The sequence below is a fragment of the Acomys minous genome, assembly GCF_964271855.1.
Source record: "Acomys minous genome assembly, chromosome: 6".
Lineage (NCBI taxonomy): Eukaryota > Metazoa > Chordata > Mammalia > Rodentia > Muridae > Acomys > Acomys minous.
Window position 1 is genome coordinate 118,012,616 of NC_140487.1, and position 23,373 is coordinate 118,035,988.

Consider the following 23,373-nt stretch of genomic DNA (forward strand, 5'->3'; position numbering starts at 1 on the left):
CAGGAGTCTGTGCATCACTGCCCGGTGCCTGTAGCCTGCCAGCAACCCCACCAGTCTGGCGCCAGTCTTCCCAGAGGAAGAAACTGAGGCACATGCCAGAGTCTTCCTGGGCAATGCTGGCTGAGTTGGCTGGACCCAAGTCTCCAGTTCCAGGCAGGATTTGGTTCCTTTGCAGAAAGCAGAGGACTGAATGAGGGCACAAAGGAGACTCTCCGTGTGTCCTCAGGGGAGTGGAAAGATCAGATCCCACACGCTCCAGTTCCTCAGCTCCCCAGTGGAAGGGAGGCTGCTGGAAGAAGGGTTTGAGACTTCTGTGCAGAGGCCAGGCAGGGTATAGACAAGTTGTGCCCCGTGCACAACTGGCCATCTATAAGCCCGGCCTGTCTGGCCCCATGTGAGTTTACACTGTTCCCCAGGAACCTGATGAGGTAGGCAGGCTCCTGACTGGGGCCCCTGGGAGGAACCAAGGCTGCCTCAGATCTAGCGAGGCACCCAGAAGAGACGTGTGTGTGTGCTGCAGTGTGCGCATGTTTGTGTGCGCGTGTTGTGTATGTCCTTTCGTGTTTTGTATGAGCTCACTGAGTTTGTGTGTGACAGTGGGTGTGTGCGTGTGGTGGGGGAAGTGAGGTCATGCGGGCAGCAGGAGCTGAGGGGATCCAAACCACTGGAGCCACCAGAGAAGAGACAGACTCCAAGGGGAGGAGGGTAGGGGTGAGGGAGGCTGGAGAGAGGGGTGGGAGACAAAGGGGAGGTGCCAGAGAGAGAACCGGCTGGGGACAGAGTGACCAGAGACCCCATAGCACAGACTTAGAGGATCCAGTGAAGACACCTACACTGCCCCTGCCCTTTCCTCTGTTGGTAGCTCTGAAATCACCCACCTAGAGGGCTGCTCCAAATGCCAAGAAAGGGCCCAGACAGGTGACAGACACTGGCCCTGATTCCCCACCCCACAGCACAGGTGGATGCTGAGAGATCAGACTCTTGGGAGACAGCTTCAGGGAGACAGCTCATTTAATTGGGGGAAGGGGAAACAAAAGCTATTTAAACCTTTGCAGGGGGGGGGGGAGCAGGGGAGGCGGGACGAGTAGGGGCTGTTTTGTCTAACGACGCTCGGGGAAGGACCACCACGATTGTGAGCCTCCAGGTTGGGGATGGTTTGGTATTGAACCAGAACCTAGTTGGCAGGGAATTTTTGCAACATTACTTCTCTGTCTTTTTTTTTTGAAATTTGATGAGGCCGACTGTCAGAAGGGTCCCCAAAACCAGTGCGGAAACAAGGAAGGAGACGAGCCAAACCACCGGAGGACCTGAGTACCATGAGGTAAGGCCGTCTGCCTGAAGCTCTCGCCGGAGCCTTTGGAGCTTCTGTACGTTTTGTTCCACCAGTCCAGACTCATTGACATAGAAGCAACATTTCTCCCCCAAGAAAAGGCACGTCTCTTCCTGTTCAGCGGCCACGACGTTGCGACGTCTTCGGTTTTGTGGCACAACGCCTGTTTGGGAGGTGATGTGTTGCTGGAAGGATTTGAGACTGTCCCCTATGGTGGAAGCCATGGCCTTGTCAAACTTATCTGGGAAGTCAATGGCCAGATGGTGTGTTTGGACGTAGGCTGCTCCAGTGGCTCCCGGGGCGCCCGACAAGACGTTGAGACCCAGTAGAGGCATGACAATTTCCCTTTTCTTTCGGTCTCCTCTCAGCTGTGAAGCGAGTTCTTTGTGCCCATAGAGATAAACCTGGGGAAGAATTATAGCGGGGGTGCAGAAACCTTGAAGAGGGGGATGAACGCAGGATCTGGTAATGTTATTGTTGCACCAGAGAAGTGCGGGAGGGCGAACACACGTTGGCTTGGTGACGGTGATGTTACGGGAACATGTAGGACGGGACCTTGAAGAGGGGCCTATGAGGCAAACGGGGAGGGACTGACCGAAGAGAGGAATGTTTTCTAACTTTGCTGTGGGTATGGGCCCATGGGGTTCACCAAACCAGACGTTGCTGGGAACAGCGGCCAATAGTGGCCGAGAGGGGGAAGTGCAGAAAAAGCACCGAGAGACGTCCTGGCTGGTGGTCAGGGAAAGGAGGTAGGCTGTGTATTGGATGTATTGTAGCCAGGAGAAGGTGGCTTGGGCCTCTTCTTGAGTTTGAGTCGTCTGTTGAAGACTGTTAACAGGTCGCTTAGTGACAGGTATGGGAGTGGGGACAAGCTGGCGGAAGACGTGTAGGTCCGCTACCGGGTATTTGGCGTAGGGGTCAGGGTAGATGGCACCGTAAATTCCCATTCGCCACTCTTCGTTCCAGGGGTCATCGATGGAAAGCTGGAAATGAGTGTTAAGGTTGGCGAACATGCTGTCTTTGTCACCGGGGGTTTCCGTTTGGCATTTCCAGTATTTGCAACCTCCGAATTTGGAGACTTCCTCGAGGCAGTCGCCTATGTTGCGGTGAGGAAAGCAGAGGACAGGGGTGGACGTAGTGGACACGGATTCGAGGTATAGGGGGATCTCGACCTTGGTCATGCAACCTCCTGCTGGGCAGTCCCAGGTTCCTACGATTTTGTTGCGTCCGTCGTCGTAGATCTCTTTAGCAAAGAATCTCCAGTGGTGAGTGATGCTGGGAGGGTCGGGCGGAGTGTGGGCAGCAGCAGAGTTAGAATGAAGAAAAAGAAAACCAGCCAGAAGAAGAGCGGAAAGGGAAGCCCGTGGCGGCGGGCACGTGGCCTGGACAGCGGCCCCCAGGTCATGGGTGTCCTTCCAGGAGATCGTGTTGCCCCATCTGGGGTAGAACCTCCTTCGCCTCCTCAATCCTTGAGCCATCAGCGAGAGATGGGTCATCTTCTTGGTCAGTGGGGTGGTGTCGGGCATTTCTTGGCTGGGTCCCAAATAACTCTGGGCAGGTGCTGTGGAAAGACACGAAGAAATAAATAAATAAATAAATAAACAAACAACTCCCTTCTGATTATAACGAAAGGGTCCCTTCAGCTGTCATTGCCGCCTTTACAGGGTGAGACTCGTGGATCCTGAGAGGAACAAGGCAAGGCGGGAAGGACTCCAGGGATGGGGACCTCATCCGGCAGAGTACCTAAGGAAGGGGTCTGGTCCCTTCAGCTGTGGCTCTCGCAGTGCATCCCTACCCCATACCAGGTCAATCGGGTAGATCCTGAGAGGAGAAACCCTTACCCTGTCCGACTGGTGATTCCTGAGAGGAGGGTCGGAGAAAGGCAGGACTGGCTGAGGCTGCAGAGGATAAAGACCTTAAGCAGTCAGTGAGACTGGTTTCTGTGAGAGAGAGCTTGTTTAATTGGGGGGGGGGCTGGCAAGGGAGGGCGACAAGGGTTCTTTAAACCTTTGGAGGGGTAGTAGGGGCCATAGGAGTGAATCATTAGCTGGGGCCTGGGGTCCTGAGGATGCTGCTTTTATATGAGGAAGAATTCCAGGTGAAGTTGGACTTGACCTTAGGGCAAGGAAGTTTACTGTGGCTACCGGATATGTGGTTTATATGACCTCCTCCAGTGGGGCAAAGGTGGTGGTGGGGCGCAGGCTGAGGCGGGGGACTATGACCCTACTGCAGCCCATCTCAGGATGAGATTTCTGGGCTTTGGACATGCCTCGACCTGACTCTTTCTCCAGGCCTGCTCCTCCTGGTCCCAGGGCTCCCTGGCCCCTCCAGAGTGGGTGGAGGTGGGGTATGGGGAGGGTGAGGAGGGCAGAGGAGTGGAGTACAGAAAGCTGTAAAGAAAGCTGGAGGGCGGGTGCGATGACTCAGCTCAGGAGGGTGATTGCAGCCAAGTTTGAAGACCTGTATTTCATCCCTGCAAGCCACATAGTAGAAGGAGAGAAACTATTCCCGCAAATTGTCCTCTGACCTCTGTACACCACACAGACACCCACATACACAGACATAAATAAAGTAACTAAGTGTACTTAAAATATTTTAAAACAAAACAATAGATAGATAGATAGATAGATAGATAGATAGATAGATAGATCATGTGACTGGAGCGGGGCTTGGCTCCATCTACCACAGGCAGAACTGGGCCAGGGACTGGTTGTCCACTTCTCACTGGCTAAGCCCAGCCACTCTTTTTTTTTTCCCCCTTTCTTTGAGGCAGAGGACATGTAGCCCAGGTTGGTCTTGAATTTGTATGTAGGCCAAGCTGACTTTCAAGTCCTGTACCTCCTGCCTCCACCTTCCAAAAGCTGAGATTACAAGCATTCACTGCCCTAGTGCCCCACCCTGCTTTGGCCCTGCTGTCACTCAGGTCCTGGGCCTTGCTTTAAGGTGCTTCTGCTTTTTAGCCTGTCACTTGTGACTTTTACTCCCTTCCTAAGTAGTGAATTCCAACTGTAGGCAACCTTACCTTCCTCAGAGGGGATGTTTGGCTCTGTCTCAAAGCTTTTCCTCACAACTGGGGCGTGAGGTGGTGCTCCCTCTGGGTACTGACTGAACCTAGGAAGCTGGTGCCATTGCTAAACTCAATCAGCAAAGAATTACGCAGTAAGTCTGTGAGTTCCAGGCCAGCCTGGTCTACAAACGAGTCCAGGGCAGTCAAGGCTACACAGAGAAACTTTGTCTCAGAAACTCCCCCCGCCCCCCCAAAAAAAAGATTTATGCAGTAAACCAGGCAGTGGTGGCACATACCTTTGATCCCAGCACTTGGGACGCAAAGGTAGACTGATCTCTGAGTTCAAGGCCAGCCTGGTCTACAAAGGGAGTCCAGAATAGCCAAGGACACACAGAGTAGCCTTGTCTCAAAAAAACCAAAAAAAATTACACACACACCATACCACACAGACACATACAGATACCATTCACACACATGCACACACCACACCACACACACACACACACACACACACACACACACGCACACACACACATACAACACACCACACACAGAGAGACACACACAGATGCAACACACGTATACTACTCACTTTCACACACATATACCACATCACACATACACAGACACATATAGATACTATATTACACACACACAGACACCACACACAAATACTACTCACACCTACACACAGAATACATGTTTACAGGCATCTGCATACATGAGTGTATGAACATATCTGTGAATGAACATCGTACATAGACATGTGCATAAAAAGACTGGAGGGACAAATGCCGGGAGGTTTGTGACAAGGCGCAGGTAGCCTCCGGTGTCCAGGAGGCTGGACAGTCTCCTGAAATGAGAGGGAGGCAGCTGGGTAGTCACTATTTGAGGAAATAGTATTCCAGGCAGAAGTGACAGCAATTTCAAAGGACCTGAGGCAGAACACATTACTCATGAGGACAGAAGCCAAGGAGCCACCTCTCAAGTGCCAGTATTTATCTTCTAAAGATCCCAGGTCAGGACTCTAGCTGAGAGGGAGGGTGTGGAGCCCTGGCCTAGCTCCTATGAGACCCTCCGTCTACTTTCAGTCTCCAAGTTTTTCCTAAACTGGACAGGTCACAGAAATGCAGTCTAGAGCCCATGACGGTCACTTGGTCTGAGGGTTCCAAGGCCTCTCCTGGTTTCTCAGCCACCTGCTTCATCCTGCTTTCACTGTTTTGCTTTTGTTTTAGTTCCAGGGACTGCACCTAGAGCTTCTCCCAGGCGAGGCGACAGCTACAGTTCTAGCCACCTTTTTACAGTTTGTTTTAGACAGGGTCTCATCAAGTTGCCCAGGCTGGCCTTGAACTTACTCTATAGCCCTGGCAGGGTGTGAAGTGTCAAGCCTCCTGCCTCCTACCTCTAGCCTCGAGTATTTTGCTCAACTGTTTAGTGTGTGTGTGTGTGTGTGTGTGTATGTGTGTGTGTGTGTGTGTTTGTGTGTATGTGTCTGTTGATGTGAATGTCTGTATGTGAGTGTGTATGTCTCTGTGTGTGAATGTATGTGTTTCTTCGGGTGTTTGTATCTGTGTGTGAGTGTATGTGTGTGTATGTGTGTGTGTGTGTGAGTCTCTGTGTGTGTATGATTGTGTATGTAAGTGTATAAGTGTGTATGAACGTATATGTATGAGTGTGTGTTTGTATGTGTGTTGTCTCATACATGTAGTGTGTGTGTGTGTGTGTGTGTATGTGTGTGTGTGTGTGTGTTAAAAGACAATCCTCAGAGGTTGGCTCTGTGCCTCAACTAAGCAGGTTCCAGGGGGATGCGGCTCAGTTCTTCAGGCCTGTGCAGCGTGCAGCATGCACCCTGACTCCCTGGGTCATCATCCCCAGGCCTGGCTTTGTTATTAGACAGGGTTTCACTAAGTCAGTCACCCAGAGAAACCTGGAACTTTCTGTCCCCCTTGCCTCAGCATCCCAAGTGCTGGATTACAGGTGTGTGACCCCCTTGCAGGTGTCTACATTTTACACAGACACATTTCCATTCTCTGAGGTATTTTGGGGAGAGGAATTGATCCTGTGAGGCCTGACTTCCAAAATGGCGGCCCCCTTTCTATCCCGTCATGATATACGGGGCTCCAGTTTGCCCACATCCTTCCTGATACTTGTTATTGCCTGTTGCTTCGGTTGCAGCCATTTTAGTGGGCGTGAGATGGTATTTCATTGTGGTTTACATTTCCTAGTGACTAATGATATTGTCTTCGCTCAGACTGCTGTAACAAAAATACTACAGATTGAGTGACTCAAACGACAGACACAGATTTCTCACACTTGGGCCAGTGAGATGGCTCTTTAGGTAAATATGCCTTGTGACAAGCCTAATGGCCTGCGTTTGATCCCCGGGACTCACACGATGGAAGCATAAAATCAATTTCCCAAAGTTGTCATCTTACTTTCACATGTACACAATACATAAATACATACACACACATATACATACATACATACATACATACATACATAAGCATTCTCAGGCTTTGGGAAGCTGAAAGTCCAAGCTGAGGTGGGAGCACACCTGGATCTGGTGAGAGAGACCTCTTCCTAGTACCTGCGCATTGAGTGGTGATGTAGCCCTGGCTGTCCTGAACTATCTTTGTAGATCAAGCTGGCCTGGAACTCACAGAGAGCTGTCTGCCTCTGCCTCCCCAGTGCTGGGATTAAAAGTGTGGGGCACAGCCGGGCATGGTGGCGCACGCCTTTAACCCCAGCACTCGGGAGGCAGAGGCAGGCGGATCGCTGTGAGTTCGAGGCCAGCCTGGTCTACAGAATGAGTCCAGGATGGCCAAGGCTCCACATAGAAACCCTGTCTCGAAAAAAAAAAAAAAAAAAGTGTAGGGCACCATGCCCCGCTTGAGGGCAAATTTTCCCGTAGCTTAGGCTCAAACTTGCCAAGCAGTTAAGAGAATGAATGACCTTGGATTTCTGGTCCTCTTGATTATGGAGCAGTGCCATAACACCCCGATCTCAGGAGCCTTGTGATCTAGGGGAGAATCTGTGTCCCCGAGGGCCCCATCCTTGTGTGCGTTAATGGTGAATGAAATGCAAGTGTGCAGCAGAGAGATAGCTTTGTTATTTTGTGTGTGAGGTATATCCAGTTACCTCGGCCAAATCTGTTGATATATACCCCACACACACACACACACAGAATTTTCTTTTCCTTTTTCTTTCTTTTTTTCTTTTAGAATTTTCTTTTCTTTTCTTTGTTTTTTTTCTTTTTTCTTTTTTTTTCCCTTTTCTTCTTTTGGTTTTTTGTTTTGTTTTGGTTTTGGTTTTTCGAGACAGGGTCTCTCTGTGTAGCCTTGGATGTCCTAGACTCGCTTTGTAGACCAGGCTGGCCTCGAACTCACAGCAATCTTCCTACCTCTGCGGCGTGCGCTACCACACCCGGCTCTTCTTTTGGTTTTTTGAGACAGGGTTTCTCTGGGTAGCCTTGGCTGTCTTTGATTCCCTTTGTAGACCAGGTTGGCCTCACAGTGATCCACCTGCCTCTGTTTCCCCTAGTGCTGTGTTTACAGGCATGGGCCACTGCACCTGGAAAGAGCCTAGAATTTTCTTTTTTCTTTTTTTAAAGGTTTATTTCATTATTATTAGGTATACAGCGCTCTGCCTGCATGCACACCTACAGAAGAGGGCACCAGATGTCATTATAGATGTTTGTGAGCCACCATGTGGGTGCTGGGAATTGAACTCGGGACCTCTGGGAGAGCAGTCAGCGCTCTTAACCTCTGAGCCATCTCTCCAACCCTAGAATTTTCTTTTTTTTTTTTTTTTAAAGATTTATTTATTTATCATATATACAGTGTTCTGCTGCATGCCAGAAGAGGACACCAGCTCTCATCATAGATGGTTGTGAACCACCATGTGGGTGCTGGGATTGAACTCGGGACCTCTGGGAGAGCAGTCAGCGCTCTTAACCTCTGAGCCATCTCTCCAACCCTAGAATTTTCTTTTTTTTTTTTTTAAAGATTTATTTATTTATCATATATACAGTGTTCTGCTGCATGCCAGAAGAGGATACCAGCTCTCATCATAGATGGTTGTGAGCTACCATGTGGGTGCTGGGATTGAACTCGGGACCTCTGGAAGAGCAATCAGTGCTCTTAACCTCTGAGCCATCTCTCCAACCCTAGAATTTTCTTAATATCTTGCTAAAATTCAATTGAGCAGGGTTGGAAAGGTGGCTTGTAGGTTAACAGCCCTTTTTGCTCCTGCAGAGGCCTTGGGTCCAGGTCCCAGCAACCACATGGCAGCTCACAGCCTTCTGCAATGTCAGTTGCAGAGGATCTGATACCCTCTTCTTGCCGCCAAGGATGCCGGCCACACGTGTGCTCCACAGACATAAATGCAGGCAAAACATAAACAGTGCTTTAAAACTTGAGTCTTGGGCGGCTGGAGAGATGGCTCAGAGGTTAAGAGCACTGGCTGCTTTTTCCAAAGGTCCTGAGTTCAATTCCCAGCAACCACATGGTGGCTCACAACCATCTGTAATGAGATCTGGTGTCCTCTTCTGGCAGGCAGGCAGGCATACATGTAGGCAGAACATTGTATACATAATAAATAAATAAATCTTATGTATACAGTGCACATCAGATCACATTATAGATGGTCATGAGCCACCATGTGGCTGCTGGGAATTGAACTCAGGGCCTCTGGAAGAACAGACAGTGCTCTTAACCGCTGAGCCACCTCTCCAGCCCCATAAATAAATCTTAAAAAACAAAACAAAACAAAACTTGAGTCTTGGGCAGGCTAGAGAGATGACTTGGAGACTCAGGGGATGTGTTGCTCTTTCAGGGGACCCAGGCTTGGTTGCCAGTACTAGTTGGTGGCTTATAACCATCCATCTATAACTCGAGTTCTAAGGAATCTGATACCCTCTGGCCTCCACAGGCACCAGGCATGGATGTGGTGCACATACATACATACATACATACATACATACATACATACATACATACAGATAAAATATTCGTGTATGCAGAATAAAAGAAGTAAACGCAAAAACATTTACCGGACTTTGAGATTTTACTTTTCCTCAGCAGCACAGCGAAGTGGGTCCCAGAGATAGATAGCTCTGTTACTTGAAAACCCCGGTTTAAAACCGTAACTTTGGGCTGGAGAGATGGCTCAGCGGTTAAGGGCACTGACTGCTCTTGCAAATGAACCCAGATTCAAATCCCAGCACCCACATGGCAGCTCACAGCTATCTGTAACTCCAAGACTATCACATAGACACACATGCAGGCAAAACACCAAAGCAAATAAAATAAAGGTAAATAGAAAAAAGAAAAGAACCCGCAACTTCACACTAGTTTCCTCTTACTCTTGCCCAGGTTATGCCTCAGGCAGCATGTTGCCTCTGTGTAACTACTCCTGGCCCCTTAGTCTCCAAGCCCTATATATGACTATGTCATCATGACAAACCATCCCAACTGTTGGCCCCTCGCTCTCAGGTCCCGGAGACTTTCCAGTCCACATCTCCATTGCTGCATCACTTATCTTCATGCACTCACATGGTGCCACTGTATACCAGGCGCCTCCAGGACTCTGGGAATTCAGCTGGAAATGAGACAGACTGCCTCTGATACATCCCCAAAATGCCCCTACCCCCCCCACCAGGATGATAATTGACTGGAACCTACAAACCATAGCGGTCATGATTGAGGAACCTTGTAACCAGGAACCTATCAGGGAAAGCTTCCTGGAGGAAGCAAATTAAAGCTGAGATTGCAAGAATGAGGAACAATCCCTAGGCAAACAGGGCTGTGGGAGGCTAGAGCATTTGACAGTGCACTGGGGGGGGGGGGGTATGAGGTGGGAGGGAAGGTGCAGGAGGGGGCCTGCACCCTGTCAGACTTTAAGAATCCCTCTTTGCTTCCTTCCTCTAGACAGGAGTGGGTGGAGGGCCCTGCACTCCAAGGAAATGCAACTCCCTTGATCTCTTGTACTGGGCCCTTCCTTTCTAGAAAGGTCACAGTCCTTGGCTCACACCTCAGGCCCAAAGCTAGGCTCCTTCCTGCCCTCTTGCCCAGGGGCAGAGTGGAGAATGCCACATCCCCCCCCCCCCTGCAGGATTCAGAGCTGAAAGAACTTACAGAAAGACTTCCTTCACCACCCCCAACACAGCGTCCTCGTCCTCCTCCTGCAACAAGCCCTGAGGCTCTGCCGGGCTTTCCTGTGGCACCTCCGCTTTATCCTGTTTGCCTTGGACATGGGCCCTGATCGAGGAACAAGGAGGGACAGGGTAGAAGGACACAGCCCTGAACCTTGAGCTCTTAGCAATGGTCTTCGCCATACTGCTTTCCCAGTCAGGAGTCTGGTGACTGAAGTCATATGAGACCCATTTGGACCTTCATTTGCTCTTCAGGTCAGCCCAGAGTCAACTTGGGCTAACCTTCACAGAGCCAGGGTCAAGAACGGGGAGGCCAGACTTCCTCCAGCCAGCTCCAGGGTGTAAAGTGAGAGAGGGTCAAGTCACAGAGCCAGGCGGAGAGCTATCAGTCACCCTGCCCATCGTCTGGATGGAAAAACTAAGGTGCAAAACGTCAGATGAAAGAGGCAGAAGCAAAACAGAACCAGATCTCCTGACTCGGAGTCTTAGCTCCATCCTTTCCTCTTAGCCTCTCAATGCAAGCCGATGTCTGATGCTTGCAGGCGACAGGGCCTGTCATGGGAACCAGGGACCTGGCCAGGGGGAGTGTCACACCTCACTCTTGGTCTTTGGTGGCCAGAGAGGCTGGCAGGTGCTGTAGGGCCAGCCCCTTGGGATCCTGGAAATGGGCCTCCTGGGCCTCCTGGCAGCCGCAAAGATTAAGGTTTCGTCTTTTCCAGCTCTGTCAAGCTTCACCGGAGTCAGACACTTCAATGGCTCCCAGATCCAAAACCATCAACAAAATGGGCTGAACAAAGCAGGTCCTGTTTGGTGGTAGGACAGCGTCCATGCCTTCCAGACACAGGACACATCAGGTTCCGCTGCCGCTTGGCACTCCGGGCACTCACACCTGGAAAACTTGGGGTGTCTGAGTACCCCTTTGAAAGGACTTAAACAACCTTGCCTTATGCTGGGTGCTTTGGGGGGGGGTATATGGAAGTGCAGCTTTGCTTGGGGGTCAGGTACTTGTCAAAGAGTGGAGATGACTCACTAGGGAGCTTAGAGATTGTTATCTGAAAGGAAGGGACCTGAGGTGGAGCGAAAGCCGCTGTCATTCACCCAGCCAGGATAGAGGATGTTGGATCGTCCTGTGGCTTAGAATGCGTTCTTTTATAAATTTGTGTTCAGATGTGACGACGTGGCACAGTCTTGGTTTCTGTCCTGGTGCATTATGGTCTTGCGGTGGCTTTGTTTGATGTGGCAGTCTGCAACATTACCTCTGTGTGTGGGGATGGCACCCAGGAAGGGCTCTCAGGGGACCCTTCTGGCCTTTTCCATTTAAAGGAGAGCCAGCAGCCTCACACAGGGTGCTGGCAAGGGGCAGGTGCCAGACAGGCTTGCTCTGTGGCTTCAAGGGCAGCTTGGCCCTGAGTTCAAATCCTGAGGCTTTTCCTTTGGATGAGGCTTGCTCCTCAACATGCCTTGCAGCTTTATTCTTTCCATAGGCATCGAAGGAAGGCTCATTTTATGCCACGACTCAAGTGCCTCAGGCAGTGGCTTCATTCTGAGTGCTCATTTTATCTGTCTGGGAAATGGGAACATATTGGTCCCTGAGAGAGATGTGGGCCTATTGCATTGCTCAGAACCGCTGTGACTCAACACTGGGTGTCAAGTGTGGGACCGTGCTGGTTCTCTGCTGTCATAGACCTCTCATTAGTAGAGAGGCAAGGGGGGCCGACTCAGGAGAGCAAATCTTGCTTCTTCTTGTCCTAGTCTAGAGACCTGAGACCCCAGTGGTTCCCCCACACAGGCCTAAGTTGCATAGACCAGGAGCCAGGGGTCCTAAGGTCCTGGGTCCTTTGTTTGTTTGTTTGTTTGTTTGTTTTTTGAGACAGGGTTTCTCTGTGTAGCCTTGGCTGTCCTGGACTCACTTTGTAGACCAGGCTGGCCTCAAACTGCCTGGCAGAGATCTGTCTGTCTCTGCCTCCCGAATGCTGGGATTAAAGGTGTGTGCCATCACCGCCTGGCATGGTCCTGGGTCTCAGACCTGTACTTTCCCTTAACTCTCCAAAGACTATGCCATGAAATTGCCCTGCAAGCAGCCAGGCCCTGATACCATTCAGGCCTAGGAGTGACTGCCCGAGAAGGAAGGCTGCTGTTCCTGACTCGCACCCCATCTCTGCATGCCGTGGGGCCCCGCAGAACTGATGGCTTGTGGTTCCCTAGTCTCTCCAAAACAGCCCAGGGAGCTGCTGGGGCCCAGAGAGGCAGAAAGGGCACGGGCTGTGGGGGCGGAGGAAGGCATGCGCTATCCTGTCTTCTGCATGCATGGAGGAGGGGGTGGTGACAGGACAGCGTGAGAGACCAGCATTGAGGGAAGTTTGTGTATCTGTTGGAGACGGCAGAGGGAGCACCCATGACATAGGCCTCCGTGACGTGGGCAGGCGGCGGTGTACTCAATATGCCCCTGAATGGGTAGGTGTGGACGTGTGTGTGGGTAGCACTCTGGCATGAGGGTGGCTGCCTGTAATTTGCGCATGCTCTAGCCTTGGGAGATGGGCCTGGGTCAGTTCCCGTTTGGGCTCTTTCCTGGCTGGGTGGTCTTGGCCAGGTCGTTTGCTCTCTCCGCACCGTATACATCTACTCCACGATTGTACCTTGACTGAGGCTCGGCAGTTGCTGCTCTTTCAGAGGACCCAAGTATTTGGGGACGAGTGTGGTTTCGAGACAGGGTCTCTCTGTGTAGTCTTGTCTGTCCCACACTCACTCTGCAGACCAGGCTGGCCTCAAACTCACAATGATCTACCTGCCTCTATCTCCCAAGTGCTGGGATTAAAGGCGTGCACCACTATGCCCAGACAGAAGACCCAAGTTTAAGTCCCAGAACCCACATCAGGAGGCTCACAACGGCCTACAACTCCAGTGTCAGGGATCCAATTGCCACTGTCCTCTGTGTACAAATATGGCAACACACACACACACACACACACACACACACACACACTTTAAAAAAAAAATCTTTGATTAAAAAACAAAGTATTTTATTTGTTTTTGTATGGTGGCTCTCAACTTTAGTCCCAGTACTTGAAGCAGGGGCAAGTGGATCTTTGTGAGTTCAAAGTTAGTCTCTTCTACAGAGCTTGTTCCAGGGCAGCCAGGGCTACATAGAGAAACCCTGTCTCAATACACAGTTAAACAACAACAACAACAACAAAAACCCAAATTAAAAACAAAGTGTACCCCAAGATAGGTAATAACAGATAAGCTATTAAGTTTCCCCAGGGAGCTGGATCAAGTGTTTGGTGGAGACCTGTTTTCTTCTCCCAGGGACAGATTTCTGAGCCAGTAGTAACTAGGAGCCAGGATCCACCTCCGCCCCCTGCCCCTCCATGCTCCAGCTCCCATAATTCCCTTGTTCTCTCTGGGGATAGAACCTGGAACAAATGGCCCAAGGTTTCCGTGTATGTGGGAGGCTAGGGACCACCCCAGTGCAGGTCAACTGGGGGTCTAGAAGACATGATGATCTGCCCTCCCCTCTCCGTGAGAGCCCCCTCCCATCCAGTGTGGGTACAGGTGTGGGATGGGAAACTCCTCCAACAAGTTGGGACACCCTCTGTCCCCAGGGTGGGGCTCCAGGGAGGAGGGGGGTTGGGGAAAGGGCAGAGAAGGCAGCTGCCAACTTCCCACTTCCCTGCTGTTTACACCCAAGCGATGAGCTGGCTCCTGGCTTCGCTGCCTTTACCTGGCCAGGTGCGCCAGGACAGGCTGGCTGGCTTCTGCCTGCTTCCAGTTGGAGTTCAAGTGTAGACACCAGAGGGGAATGGAGTGGTCCACTGAAGACCCACTGAGTGTGGGAGAGGGCACGCTGCCGTTCTCAGGCGGGGCAAGCAGGCAGAGCTGAGCACCTCTGGGCCCCAAGGTGGGAGGCATGCGGAAGTGGGTCTGGTAGGTTTTCATTTCTATATCATCAATGGGGGCAGAGTGGAAGAAGCCAGCTTGGACGCTAGAACGGTGGCTGGGGTGAGGAGAGGGAGCCTGGTACTCCTTGGTGCCTGCCTCTGGTGAGGGTAAGATAGGAAGGGAGACCAGAAGACATGGGAGGAAGGGACTCAAGCCAAGAGGTGGCCGTGTCCTGTTCCCACCCACCTGCCCAGGTCCTTTCTCAGTGCAGAAAATCCAGGTGTGCCGACTAGTTTTATGTCAACTTAATGAAAGAAGGGAGTGAACCTCAAAGTGCCTCCAGAAGATCTGACTGTAGAGCATTCTTTTCTTTCTGTTTTCTTTGCTTTGTTTTTCTTTGTTTGTTTGTTTGTTTGTTTGTTTCTGAGACAGGATTTTTCTCTGTCCTGAACTCTCTTTGTAGACCAGGCTGGCTTCAAACTCAGAGATCTGCCTGCCTCTGCCTCCCCAAGTGCTGGGACTACAGGTGTGCGCCACCCACGCCTTGCTGAGCATTTTCTTATTAGGGGGTCAATGGGGGGGGAGGGGAGAAGGAGGGGGAGGGGAGAAGGAGGGGGAGGGGTGTCCATCCCATTGTGAGCAGGGCCATCCCTGGGCTGGAGATCCAGGGTTCTATAGAAAAGCAGGCTGAGCAAGCCAGTAAGTGGTGTGCCTCCGTGTCTTCTGTATCAGCTCCTTTCGCCAGGGTCCTGGTACGCTTAAATTTCCATCCTCACTATGTTTGGTGACGAATTGTTACATGGAACGGTGAGTGAAAGAAACCCTTTCCTCCCCAAGCTGCTTTTGGTCATGGTGTTTCATCACAGCAAGAGTAACTGTGACCAAGACACCAAGCTTGGGACTTAAAAATCATAGAATGGAGAACCGGCCGTGGTAGCGCACGCCTTTAATCCCAGCACTCAGGAGGCAGAGGCAGGCGGATCGTTGTGAGTTCGAGGCTAGCCTGGTCTACAAAGTTAGTCCAGGACAACCAAGGCTAACACAGAGAGACCCTGTTTTGAAAAACAGCAAAGCAAAACAAAGCAAGAAACATAGAATGGTCCTAAGTCCCCTTAACCCAACTGTTCTCACCCTTCCTAACGCTGCGACCCTTTAATACAGTTCCTCAGGCTGTGGTGACCCCCAGCCATAAGAATATTTTCATTGCTGCATCACAACTGTAATTTTGCTACTGTTGTGAATTGTAAATATCTGACATGCAGGGTAGCCAATATGGGACCCCTGTGAAAAGTCATTTGACCCCCAAGTGGTCTGGACCCACTGCCTTAACCCATCAGGGCCTCAATTTCCCCTTTCTGCATAAGAAGGGTGCATCTGCCTCTTGGGGCTTCTTCAAGGCAATCGGTGTCTGCTGGGTGTCAAACAGGCCACACCCCTGCCCCAGACTTGCTAATCCCTTCCCTCACTCCCTCCAGGCAGCATCAACAGAGAGAGTCCTGTTTTACTACAAATAACTGGAGAGCCCGTGAGACCCAGGTAAAGCAGGAAGATATTGGTGTTGGCATCTTCCCTTGCACACATGCGCACAGTCACAGAGTGTGGCTGCAGATATGGGGTTGTGACACTCCATCTTAGGCAGTTCTTTTTTTTTTTGGTTTTGCAAGACAGGGTCTCTCTGGGTTAGCTTTGGCTGCCCTGGTCTCGCTTAGACCAGGCTGGGCTCGAACTCACAGTGTGATCCACCTGCCTCTGCCTCTCAGAGTGCTGGGATTAAAGGCATGTGCCACCATGCTCAGTTTGGGCAGTTCTTACAACTAGGCAGAGCATCTCTCCTGGTTGCCCTTTCCTGGGATTCAGTTCTTTAAACCATGGGTCTCTGTGGCGGAGTCAGCCCCCACTGCTAAGGACATAGAAACATTGATGTACAGGATCTTACTCTGCCCAGTGTCCACCATGGCCAGCTCCCAGGGCTACCTTAGGCCCTGGACCTTCCCCAAGGTCCAGCTTCCTTGCTAGCCCTCTGATATCCAGGCAGGTACTTTGACATTGTAGCTGTGCCCTGTGCCAGGTTCAGGGTGCCCTTTTTCCTGAGGCGGTTACTGCTGGAGTGCTCAGGGAAAGAGGTGGGAGGTCCCCTAGGTTTTGACCTAGTTCCAGCCTCCCTATATGTCTTCATGCATAGACCGATGATAAACAGGTGGCAGCTGGCACAACCTCAAGGACAAGATGTGCTTGCCTTCACAGCTGCAAAGAGGAGGGACCCGTACATAGCCCAAGCAAGTACCTTCCATGCCTGTGCTTACATCCTCCGTCTTCCTCCAGTCCCATGTAGATGCCCAAATAGAGTCTCTTTTCTTCTTCTTCCTCTTCCTCCTCTTCCTCCTCCTCCTCCTCTTCTTCTTCTTCTTCTTCCTTCGAGACAGAGTTTCTCTGTGTAGCCTTGGCTGTCCTGGACTCGCTTTGTAGACCAGGCTGGCCTCAAACTCAAAGCCATCCACCTGCCTCTGCCTCCCGAGTGCTCGGATTAAAGGCATGCGCCACCACTCCTGGATTCTGGCCTCTAGTCTGCGCCTTTCCTGAAGCTCACCTATATCATCTTCCCCTGTGCTGTACCATGAATGGCTTCTCTTTGTCCCTTGGTAGTTGTGGCATTGTATGTCCTCTCTGTGGTCTCTGGCTTCCCTGGGCCTTCAGGGCCTTTTCATGGCTGGTTTCCTGGCTCTGGGTCAAGCTAGGGAGCAGAGGCAAAGCTGCCAATGGCAGTGACAGCCCAGAGGGCTTCCGCCTTGCTCTGGAGTTCCATGTTAAAGAAACCTCGGCCCCTGTGCCTTGGGCCTGGGTCCCGAAGTCACCAAAGTAGCCAGCAGCCCACAGGCATAGCTGAGCCTTTCTCCCCACAAACTGGGGCTCATGTAAGTCAGGATCCTACGTGGGTCATCCCAGGGTTATGTGCGCCCACTGACTTTGTTGCCCACCCACGTTCCTCACTGCTTCTCAGAGCCCTGCAGCCCAGGCATACAGTGAGCCTTCCAGCCACCCCCTCAAAGGCAGGGAACAAGCCCTGAGCCTCCCAGCCTTGTCTGGGGGAAAAGCCGCCCTCAGCCACTCCTTTCTCCAGGCGAGGCCTCCACCCAAGCCCCCACTACAGGTTGTTTTCCAAGCTCAGGCCTGGCTCAGCCTCCAGGGCCTGCCAGTCACGTAGCCAAACTCGTTCCTCCTCTCTGCGGCCCAGGTTGCTGAGCACAGCGGTTTCCTGCTTTGAGAGCTCACAATGGAGGGCTGCCCCATGGGACCCACCCTGGGGTGGCGCCAGCCCAGGAGTCTCTTGGCAAGAGGGGACTGCTGTGTGACCTCGCACAGGTCCACGCCTTCTCTGGGCTTGGTTGTCCCTCATGAGAAGCGAGGAGGTGGGAGAAAGTCCAGCAACCATAGCCGCGAACTTTCCTTGAGTGCTAAGCACATGTCAGGTCCTTCAAGCTCAAGAGCTGAGACAGGAGCACATTAGCTCACCTGGCTGCCACCAACACTCTCCTTTAGTTAATTATCATCGTGTGCATGATGGGGGCGAGGCACGAGCTGTGCCATCCGGTGTGGAGGTCAGAGTCTAGTCCCTTTCTCTGCCTTTAGCTTGGTTCCAGCCCCTTTACCCGCTAAGCCATCTCGACAGCTCATTTACTGTCCGTCATCTATGTACCTCTGGATCTATCTATCATCTGCCTGTTTTTGAGATAGGGTCTCAAGCATCCCAGGTTAGGCCCAAACTATGTTGTCAAGGCTATGACTGTCAAGGATAGCCTTGAACTTCTAATCTTTTTGCCTCTTCCTCCTAAGCACTGGGATTACAGGCATGCGCCACCAGGTCTGGCTGGGGATTGAAACCAGAGCCTTTTATATCCTATGCAATCACTCTACCATCTGAGCCGTGTCCCCAGCTCCCTTTTTAGTACATCTCTGAGCTTCTTGTGTCTCTTACACAAAAAGATGTTCCATGGCTGGGCGTGGTGGCGCACCCCTTTAAGCCCAGCACTCCGGAGGTGGAGGCAGATGAATTGATGTGAGTTCAAGGCCAGCCTGATCTACAAAGCTGTCCAGGACAGCCAGGGTACACGGAGAAACTCTGTCTCCACAAAAAAAAAAAAAAAAAAAAAAAAAAAAAAAAGTGTTCTATCTGCTTTGCAGTCCCGTTCCCCCCGCCCCCCCCCACACACCCTGCCTAGGCTGGGGACACACAGGAGGAGGTGGTGGAGGTACAGTTGGATCAGAGGGCCCCTGGGCCCCTGGGCCCCTGATGGTGGTAAAGGTTACAGAACAGTGGGGACAAAAGGCTGACAATGAGGGGTGGTGAAGGAATGAGGGGACCCAAGAGTTGACAGTGGACTTCAGTCAGGGGCTGGAGAGATGGCTCAGTGATTAAGAGCACTCACTGTGAAGCGATCCGTATTGTCTCAGGACTCACAAGACCAAGTGCTCAGCACAAAGGAGATTTAAGGACAGGGAATAAGAGACAAAGACAGGAGATAGCAGAAGAGGGAGAAGGGGAAGGGGACAGGGGGGATGGAGATGCTGATGGGGTGGGGGGGAGTGAGGGAGGTGGTATTTGTCCCAAGAAAACAAAGGATGGCCTCTGGATGGAGAAGAGAAGACAGATGTGATCCATAGGCAAATGCCGGTTTATAAAAGTAAAAGAGGAAGCCCTGTGTTGGGATGAGAAGTTTCATTTTAATTGGGTATGTTAATTAGGTGAGCCAAAGGGGGATTTTAATAGCTGGACCTTGGTAGTCAGCCTCAGGAGGAGGAAGTGGTCAAATAAGGGAAGTGACTAGCTTTAGAAATGTAATCTAAGCCGGGCGTGGTGGCGCATGCCTTTAATCCCAGCACTCGGGAGGCAGGGAGGCAGAGGCAGGTGGATCGCTGTGAGTTCGAGGCCAGCCTGGTCTACAAAGTGAGTCCAGGATGGCCAAGGCTACACAGAGAAACCCTGTCTCGAAAAACCAAAAAAAAAAAAAAAAAAGGGCTGATGAGATGGCTCAGTGGTCAAGAGCACTGGGTGCTCCTCCAGAGGTCTTGAGTTCAATTCTCAGCAACCACATGGTGGCTCACAACTATCTGTAATGGAATTTGATTCCCTCTTCTGGTGTCCACAGAAACAGAGCACTCACATAAAATAAATAAATAAGTGAATCTTTGTAAAATTTGTCATCTAAATTGGGTGTGGTGCACATGTTTAATTTCACCACTCAGGAGGACAAAGGCAGGCAGATAGCTGTGAGTTCGAGGCCAGCCTGGTCTACAAAAGGAGTCCAGGACAGAGCCAAATCTACACAGAAAAACTCTTGTCTCTAAAAACCAAAAAGAAAGCTGGGTGTGGCGGCGCATGCCTTTAATCCCAGCACTCGGGAGGCAGAGGCAGGCAGATCACTGTGAGCTCAAGGCCAGCCTGGTCTACAAAGCAAGTCTAGGACATCCAAGGCTACACAGAGAAACCTTGTTTTGAAAAAGAAAAAAAAAAAAAAAAAGAAAGAAAGAAAGAAAATGGCCATGCTTGCCATGCCATGCTCAGGGGGGCTGGAGTGCCTTTATACTGCTTTTTCAGACCACCCAGTTTTGGTTCCTAGCACCCACAAGATGGCTCACCATGGTCAGTAACTTCAGTCCCAAGGGATTTCAAGCTCTCCTAGTCTCTGAAGGCACTGCCCACACCTGCTATACTGGTGTATAGGCATACTTGCAGACAAAAACAACAAACAAACAAACAAACAAAGCCTGGTGGTGGACACAGTGCATATCTTTAATCCCAGCACTTGGGAGGCAGAGGCAGGTATATCTCTGTGAGTTCGAGGCCAGTCTGGTCTACTGAGTCAATTCCAGGACAGGCAGGGCGACACAGTGAAACCCTGTCTGGTGGAGTGGGGACTGGGAGGGAAACAAAAAACAACAACAAAACACCTGAAAAGACCTCAAAAGGAGGAGGCAGCCACTGTGGACCCAAAATCACACCACCTGTCCCCAGCCGGAGTGTTATCTGAGGCTCTGAATCCATGGCCTCTCTGGGGGGTTTGCATCTTCCTCTTCTCCATTTGCACTCCTTCCCTGAGGGTGACAACCTCCCACAGCTTCCAGAGCACAGCCCTCAAGGGCCCAACCCCAGATGGCGCCTGTTACTGGTAGGGGTGGGAGCAGGGGACACTGGGATTGTTGCCAGGATTAGCAGATGCTCTGCCTGGACCTCCCGTCACCCCAGATTGCATCATAGGGTCTAACTCAGGGCAGGTGGTTCCAGATGAAATTTGTAACAGTTTCTTCTGAGATTGAAACATTTTATCCTGCAGGAAACTTTTTGGGTTTTTTTGTTTGGTTGGTTGGGTTTTTTGTTGTTGTTTTAAAGGTTTTTATTTGTTATATATACTGTGTTCTGCCTGCATGGCAGAAGAGGGCACCAGATCTCATTATAGATGGTTGTGAGCCACCATGTGGTTGCTGGGAATTGAACTCAGGACCTCTGGAAGAGCAGTCAGTGCTCTTAAACTCTGAGCCATCTCTCCAGCCCCGGTTGGTTGATTTTTTAAGACAGGGTTTCTCTGTGTAGCCTTGGCTGTCCTAGACTTGCTTTGTAGACCAGGCTGGCCTCGAACTTAACAGTGATCTGCCTCCCTCTGCCTCCCAAGTGCTGGCATTAAAGGTGTGGGCCACCATGGCCTGCCCTGCAGGAAACTTTTGTTTGATTGTTTGTTGTTTGTTGTTTGTTGTTTTTCGAGACAAGGTTTCTCTGTGTAGCCATAGCTGTTCTGGACTTGCTTTGTAGACCAGGTTGGCCTCGAACTCACAGCAATCCGCCTGCTTCTGCCTCCCGAGTGCTCGGATTAAAGCCGGGCGCCACCACTGCCGGCTTCCTGCAGGAAACTTTTCAAACAGGAAGGTAAACAACTCAAAATAGCTTCAGGAAGTCCCTGAAATGAATCAGACTCACGAGGCCCCTCTCTGTAATAAAAGCCAAGAGTCCCCATTTCCTGAAGCCGGGCTACAAGGAAGGCCCTGAGACCAGGGCAACTACCTGGAAACAGCCGAACCCAGCTGATCTACCTGGAAGTAATTTAGACCAACTGAGGCACCTGGAAAGGACATTCCAACCTGTTGATCTACCTGTAGGCTGTGTAGTGTGTTCCGGGTTCCCAATTGGTGAGCTGTCACCCATGCTAGCGTGGGCTTTGGTGACACGGCTGTCTATCTTTGAGTCATTTCTGTTCCCCTAAGCAACCTCTCACCCATATTCCTGTAGCTAATCCCAATGAAGTTCATGGTTTTACCAGGTTTACCAGGTGGCATCTGTACTTTGGTCTGTCACCTGGGGGTAGAGAAAACACACAATGTGTGTTGTGAAAAGTTTTTGACACACACCACCAGGACACTGGGTCTCAAGCTAGGGCGAGGGAGATGAGGCTGGCCTTCCTGGAAAAGAAGACGTAACTATTCCCAGAAATGCAGCTCCCTCCTCTTCAGCCATGTTGTTGATATGCCTGGCCTGTCACCCGAGCCCTCCAGGCCTTCTCAAGCATCAACTCAGGTCCTGCCCTGTCCTAACCCAGCAAGGTGCAGCAATATCTATGAAACTCCAGGTCCTAAGAGAAACCCATCTCAGGCTGGGGTTCCGGCAGACCCTCTCTCTTCTTCCTCATCTATCTATCTCCTGAGGTAGAACGCCACTTAGAATTCCAGCTCTCGCCCCTCGGAGACTCAGGTTAGCTGGGGTCACAGCCTTGGGAGAACCCTCTTTTCTAGCCTGACCCTGAACTCCCTGGGGTGCTCTCACTCTGTGGATACAGAGTCCTGTGGTTTTTTTTTTTTTTTCCTTTCAGTGCTGGTGATGCAAGCCAAGTTCATGCACACGCTTGGCAGTGCTTGGTCTCCTAGCCACAGCACCAGCTGCCACCAGAGCATTTGTTTATTCATTTACTTTTTATTTACTAAACCGGGGTCTTTCTAGGAAACCCTGGCTGATCTAGAACTCTCTGTGTAGAGCAGACTGACCTTGAGTTTGTAGTATCCTGCCTCTGAAGTGCTGTGATTGCAGATATAATGCCACCACATCCAGCAAGAATTGTAATTAAAATTTTAAAGTAAATAATTTATTTTAGGGGGATGGGTGTTTTGCTTGCATGTGCACCATGCCTGTGCCTGGTATCCAAGGAAGCCAGAAGAGGGTGTCAGAGTCTCTGGACCAGAAGATGGTTGTGAACAGCCATGTGAGTACTAGGTCCTCTGCTAGAGCAAGTTTCTAACAGTTTCTCCATGCCCCAGGATTTTGAATTTTTGAAAAAGATCTATTTATCTATGTATGCCTGCATGACAGAAAAGGGCACCAAATCACATTAGAAGGATGGTTGGGAGCTACTGTGTGGCTGCTGGGAATTGAACTCATAACCTTGGAAGAGAAGCTTTGTGTTTAACCTCTGAGCCATCTTTCCAGCTCAGGATTTTGATTTTGTTTTTCTCGAGATGGGGGTTTTTCTGTGTAATAGCCCCGGCTGTCCTGGAATTCACTTTGTAGACCAGGCTGGCCTCGAACTCACAGAGATCTGCCTGCCTCTGCCTCGAGTGATGGGCTTAAAGGCGTGCGCCACCATGCCTGGCTCGGGCTTCTGATTTTCTTAGGCCTTGTTCTCCTGCACCTCTAGTTTCCTCCCTTCCATTTTGGATCCTGTAAGTGCCTCCAACCCCAGCAGAGCCTTCCATCTACCTAAGCCCCTCCCCAAACTGGCTTCTGTCCTTCCTGGGGTCTCTAAGCCTAACTGAGGGGCTTTATGGGTCACTTCCTAGGTCATTCTCCCAGAAGGACTTAGGCCCTTCATTAGACAGAGGGACATTTATTTAACCTGCTTCCCAGTTTAAGATTCCTGATGCCCACTGTCTGACCTTCTTGGACAAGCCATCAGTCTCTTGCATGTCTGGGACCCCCAAAAGGCCTATCCTGATCTCCTTGATCCACACCCCCCCCCACCTACTCCA

At 51.0% G+C, this 23,373-nt stretch overlaps 1 protein-coding gene across 2 annotated transcripts; it reads right to left on the minus strand.

The window, feature by feature from the left end:
• Nucleotides 1–1,095: 1,095 nt before the first annotated feature.
• On the minus strand, nucleotides 1,096–10,535 carry LOC311600136 (ERV-BabFcenv provirus ancestral Env polyprotein-like). Of its 2 annotated transcripts, none has more exons than XM_084786483.1 (2): nucleotides 10,475–10,535; nucleotides 1,096–2,891 (listed from the first exon to the last, which is right to left on the minus strand). In XM_084786483.1, exon 2 carries the CDS (start codon nucleotides 2,854–2,856, stop codon nucleotides 1,201–1,203), a length of 1,656 nt encoding a protein of 551 aa, XP_084642609.1. In that variant the 5' UTR covers nucleotides 2,857–2,891; nucleotides 10,475–10,535; the 3' UTR covers nucleotides 1,096–1,200. The 2 variants fall into 2 exon arrangements, with proteins under 2 accessions (XP_084642609.1, XP_084642610.1); XM_084786484.1 differs by lacking the exon at nucleotides 10,475–10,535 and adding an exon at nucleotides 3,172–3,213.
• Nucleotides 10,536–23,373: the final 12,838 nt, after the last annotated feature.